The sequence below is a fragment of the Apteryx rowi genome, unplaced genomic scaffold (genome assembly GCF_003343035.1).
Source record: "Apteryx rowi isolate R43461 unplaced genomic scaffold, aptRow1 scaffold_118, whole genome shotgun sequence".
NCBI lineage: Eukaryota > Metazoa > Chordata > Aves > Apterygiformes > Apterygidae > Apteryx > Apteryx rowi.
Genome location: NW_020447397.1, coordinates 1,983,676 through 1,989,675, shown reverse-complemented (window position 1 = coordinate 1,989,675; position 6,000 = coordinate 1,983,676). Strand labels below are relative to the sequence as shown.

The 6,000-nt window shown below is 41.0% G+C and overlaps 1 protein-coding gene across 1 annotated transcript in view; it reads right to left on the bottom strand.

Moving 5' to 3' along the window:
• Nucleotides 1-1,064: 1,064 nt before the first annotated feature.
• Nucleotides 1,065-6,000, bottom strand: part of ESR1 (estrogen receptor 1) — a 184,378-nt gene continuing 179,442 nt past the window's right edge. The window contains exons 8-9 of the mRNA XM_026083863.1: nt 2,966-3,149; nt 1,065-1,506 (exon numbers count right to left, since the gene is read on the bottom strand). Of these exons, the coding sequence (XP_025939648.1) occupies nt 1,272-1,506; nt 2,966-3,149 (419 nt within the window). The 3' untranslated portion in view covers nt 1,065-1,271. The remainder of the gene's footprint in view (nt 1,507-2,965; nt 3,150-6,000) is intronic.

Here is a 6,000-nt window from a genome sequence, read left to right as displayed (position 1 = left end):
TATGCATGGGGAAAGCTAGGTATACTTTCCTGTACCCTGTACATGCAGTGACCTGGAGTCTTATCTACGGCTGAGAGCCTTGCCCAGTTCTGGTGTTGCAGATGAGCTGGATCTTAGCAGTGATTCTGTGAATCCCCCAATGAGAGCAGAAGCAAGGAAAGGTAATGCAAAGCCTACAGCTCTGGCTGCAACACCAACTCTCCCCTACCTGGGTAGGCAAGACTCTGACAACTGGAATGGGACAGTCCCACCCGGCTACGCCAACCTCGTACTGGCATCCTGGCCCCTGAGTTGTTAGGGCAAAAAAGTAAAGGAAAGTGGGGAGGTTTTTTCATAAAATAGTGCTAGATCATATATGTGTGTGTAAATTTCTTTTTTTTAAAGACCTGATGGTTTCTGTAAACATCTAGTCTGATTTAAGAGCAATAGTCTGTTATCACTGTTTGCCATGTTGTCCTTCATATACACACTACACAGCAACAAAATGATTTAACTTTATAAAATCAGACGAGATGGGGTGCACACAGTGCAATTTGGATAGAGGGTATAGTAAGAGGACCTGAAAGCTTGGTCAGTATGACCTTGAAAGGGAATCGTCTGCTGATGTAAGCCACAAAGGTAAAAGAAACAAGAAAAAGAAAAGGAAAAGAAAAAGAAAAAGAAAAGAAAAAATTTTCACAGACAGGGGTTCTTTTCTACTGTAGGAAGAAGAGAGGTGGGAATCTACCTAAACTACCTCAGTACTTTAATGAGGCAGTCACTAGCAGTGGAGTTTCACTGTGGCACACTAAGATGCCAGTCAGCTTTTCAGCATTCCTCACTCAAATACATCTGGGATCTCTACCAAACAGTTTCAAAGTTTCAAGCAAGTAAAGGATTAAATGGGCTCAGAATTTGGGATGGATACCAACAAAGGCTACCACTATGCAGCTACCCGTACGCATTGGCGGTATGGCCTATTAATTTATGGTAGAATGAATGTTTAAGTTTAGATTAGGACTTACCCAACTTACATGCAAAAGTAAATAAAAACACTGCAAATTTCAAATTAAGTTAGCCTGACAATCCTTGCTGGCTGTCCGTAGCAACGAAATGTCTTCCATTTAGGATGAATGATCAGTTTAGGCAAGCACTTGACAAACACTCGAATGGAAAATACTGGTGACTGATGTCATTGGAGTGTTTACATAGGTRGCATTATAGCTGAAATGAAGCATGAACTACGTAGTATGCTGCTGGGTTTCTCATACCATTATATAAGCTGATTCTTTTTATATTGTATTCTGCATATTCTCTTCTTCTCTGTTGCTCATATAAAAAGACTGCAAGGAATGAGATGAAGCCGATGCAGTTGTCAGCTGGCTCCGGTTCTCCTCTTCCATCGGTGCAGCACTCCTGGCTGCCGGGGAGTGCAGTCGGTGAGCATCCAGCATCTCCAGCAAGAGATCATAGAGGGGAACTACGTTTTTGCACTTCATATTGTACAGGTGCTCCATTCCTTTGTTGCTGTGGGTTTTGATGAAAACAGAGATTACATTCCAAATGTGCTATGAAAAAGCTATCAGCTAACAGTAGTTAGATTCATATATATTCCACCTTACATAAAATGCAATATCTAACTTAATATTGCAGTTGCTGTAGGCTCTTTTTGCAGTTAGAAGATGGCAGCATCTTAAAAGAACAATTCAGCCTGTCCATGAGCAGATCTGCTTTCTATGGGTGGCTCTTTTGCTCTCCTTTTCCTAAAAGGCAACCTAGAGCAAATGAACTCCTAATTTAGGCACTTTGATGAAGTGGGTGGGATGAATCTGGGCTTTCCCATAATAAAACATAAAATACTGTCTTTTTTCCTAGAAAATAACCTTAGTCAATTTGTTAGCAAATGATCACTTGTAGCAATATCCATTCCCAAAACTACAGAAACAATAATTAACTTTACTGCATCTGGAACTTCCTTAATTGTACAAATCCTTAAGAAAGAAGGGGGAAAAAAAAGAAAAAAGGATGGATTAACATGCAGACAAAGAAAGTCCACCCCCCCCCCCCATGAAACACTCACACAGCTTGGCTTTTTCCTGAAGATCTGTATCAGCCTAGCATATAAAAATCTGTATGTTTCAGCATTAGTAGCTGTGATGTGGTGCTTACCACTATTTTAATTTTATTATCGAGCTAATGAAAATGAATACCTGTGTAACAACGATGTCACTTGTCACTTTAAAAGAATAAAATCTATACCGTCTCTTTGTACTGTCTCTTTTTATAGGCTTGTCATATTACTAACATGCCAGCTACTGAGCGGCTACCTTAAGAGGTAATTAAGTTTATAAGAATCACTGCTGAGACCAGCAGCAAATATATTGCCTCAAGCACTTCATCTCTAATTAGCAAACGGCATAGTGCTCTAGACTGGGATTCAGGAGATCTGCATTTTATCTTTATCCATAAAAATATCAATAGTGATACTAATCTCCTTTCTAAAGTGGTTTGCAATCAAGCCACTTGTGAAAAGTGGCCATATAAAAGCAATAGTTTTATTAAACCTTATCTTACAGGAAACTAAGTTTGTAGAACTAGGCTTCTGTTACATTATCACCATCTGTGCAGTGCTTTTCAAATAGAGTAAAAGAAAGAAGCACATAACGTTAGAAGTAGATACTGCTTATGGCACTATTGAAGAAGCAAAGGAAAAGAAAAGTAGAAGCAACAAATAGGGGGAAGTTTATTCCTTCAAACAGTAATCCAGCATGCTATTTAGCACACAATTTCCTTATGTCTTTATAGAATATAAACACTGACTGTATTATTATTATTATTATTATTACTTTTTTTTTGGTAACAGCTCTACACAGTTTATAATGCCACTTGTGGAGGAAAGTGCTATTCCAGGTGTGCCTTTGTGTGTCTGTGAAACCTCCCTTGCACCCCTACAGCACAGCAGGACTGACTGCGTGCTTGCTCTCACCTCATGTGCCTGATGTGCGAGAGGATGAGCAGGAGCTGAGCCAGTCGTCTGTGTTGTTGCTGCAGAGAAAGACCCGACTTAGCCATAAAGTGTATCAGAGTATCCGTGATTTTGTCCAGAACACGGTGAATATAGTCTCTCTCTTCCAGAGATTTCAAGGTGCTGGAAAGAAAAGTGTACACACCTGGAGTAGGAAGGAAAAAGAAAACAAACAAACCACAGACAAAAATTACTTTGGTAGAGTCAGACTTGCTCAAGGTATGCCTCATGGCTGGCTTCTTTGGCTGTGTTAAACCACAGGACCTGACCGTGTGTCAACCCTCCTTTCCCTTCCCCTCCGTCCTCTTCTCCCTTCATAACCTGCTCCAGTGAGAGGCAAGTCTGGCTGCCTGAGACAGGAGTGATCCACAGCACTCGCCAACCCAGTTGTTGACAGAAATAATCAGGGAGCCAGGCCCGCCAGATGTGCGGCAGCGCACCCTGCACCATGGCCTAGCAGGCACACTGGGTTATGCACATCTTCTAATCTCCTGGCAGCTGGGAGGGATGTGGGGAGAGTCACTACAGAGCATGGAGACACACAGGGCAAAGCACAAACAAACCAGATCTCCCAAACGGGGCAGCTGGGAAATGGAGGCGTTATCCAGGAGCATGTATGCAGAATAAATCAGTCCATTTATGGAGGAGAATATGGAAACTAAAAACTTCACAGGTTCATAAAGAGCACAACCCTTGCCCTGACAAAACTCTCATCCTACTCCAGAGATTGGTTTTGGCCATCACGGATGAAGAAGGAAGAGGAAAAAGGCACCACTTCCAAATCCGGCTCCATTCCACAGCCCAAGCCAGCTGCCCTTGGTGATGGGGGACACATGCACCCAAGAGCTAGACCTAACTGCAGACTGAGTTCCTCTCATTCTGTCACTCAGCTCCAAAAACTTGAGGAGACACTGTTCCTCTTTGAGAGCTCTGCGTTACTTACTGGGCCAGCCCAGGTAAACAGTAGAATGTACAGTTTATTGTGTAAACAAAACCAGGGATTTTTAGCCACATTCACCTCAACAGGAACTTCCAAACCAACCAAGACCAAACCAACCAAGATCAAACCAACCAGACAACAACCTTGTAAGGTGCATTCCTTCATCTGCAAACCTGATTCTCCTTTAAAAGCCATGTCCAGAGCAACTCATGTAAATACAGTCATATTGTCTCCTGAAAGTGAGCATCTAGAAGTTTTATACTGGAAAGAAATTTCTTCTAGAGACGAAAACACCTTCAAACTCGCCACCCAACACCCCTTCTATGCCTTATAGAAAGTGCTCTGACCCAAACACAAAAGCTTCCACCGGTAGCAACTCTTGGGTTCATGAAGCACATCAGTTTTCTAAATAGGAGATTCTGAACTATTTTGCACTTTGTTGTCATGAATTTGTTCTGGAAGAAAACATACAGCCAATGTGAATGTAATGAATAAAAGAGGGTGAAATAAAACTGCCATTTACCAATAAATGACTTGAGTGTATTTTAGGCACCTTAATACCCAGACTGCAAACATGAATAGCCAACTGGTATTCTGAATTGTGCTTCATACTGGTTTCTTGAGCTCCTCAGTTTCTTCTCCTTTTTTTTTTTTTTTTGGGGGGGGGGGGGAATGAGGGGAGAGAAGAATAACCTAACTGGAATTCTATGAGAAGGCAAAATATTAAGTATTTCCATATAAAGCAGAGAATGACTCAGTTGGTAGTCTGGCAGTAATGGGAATCTGGTCTTCAAGACCAGTAAAGACATACCTCTGAATTATCTAGACTTCACCAGTTAGATTCAGACAAAAAGAATGGGATGCTGAATATCACAAGACCTCCAGCACCATGATGCAAACACTGGCAGTTCAGGTAGCTCACTGAAACATCAGACTCGTAACTCTGAAGCCAGCAGTCAGTAGTACTGAGAACATCCAAATTTTCTGTGAGCCAAGAAAAAATACGAACCTATTCCACTTTGTTTGGAAAAAAAATCAAAGGGATACAGAGACAGGAAGAGAGAAAAAGAGATCAAGACTATTAAAAAAAGGATAGCTGACATACAGCACAACCTCTGAAAATCATTAGTCAGAAGTCTTAATTTTGGTGGTTTCCACACACTAGAATACTGCTTCAAATTTGCTATAGAAGAATGGCGCAATGACCTCTTTTCTCACACAGCTTTTTATTTTATTTTTTTAACTGAAATAAATTCACCAAAAAGAAACTAAAAGTTCTTTAGGCTTTTGTCAGCTGAATGACTCTTAACCATCCTCACATATGCCTACTTACAATACTGGGCATTATAGCTTAGTAGCTTCCTGCAGGGGCAACTTTCTTAAATATGACTGATAAAATATAATCCATTAGAGGGAAACATTATTCTCATAATCCCATAGTGCTTCCAGGGCATCTTAGTTCAGGCAGAGAATATTAGTGTGCCCTTGTAGCAATATCCCTTAGTTTCATAGCTTTGAAACCAGCAAACAAAAAAATCCTGTCAAGAGGAATTGTTTCTCACCTAGGCCTAGTCCAAGAGCGATTAAAAATTATAAGTCAAAAAAGCACTCCAAAAAAAAAAAGTAGCATTTTCAGGCAATTACCAATCTATAACAACAGCCAAGAAAAATGACTGTTGGTTCTCATTTCTGCCCCAGGTGATTGCTCCTGCCCCAGGCGATTGCTCCTGCCCCAGGCCAACGACCTGAAATTTCCCCAAAAGAAATACCAGCTATCCATCACACACACACACACACACACACACACAGATTTGGAAGATGAGTGCATAAAAACTGTCTTAGCAGAGTGAAATTTAACAGCCTCAAAGGTCTTTCCAAGCTCTGAAGCAGAAAGAAAACCTAAATTGAATAGCTACCAAGTTGTTTTCCAACTCTATATAATATATCAGTATTGTCAAATACTATAGGAGAGAGGCTGAAAAAGCACTGCCCTGCAAGCAAGTGCCTACCTGCCTGTGTCTGCAACACAAGTTATGCACAGAACAGATTCTCTCAG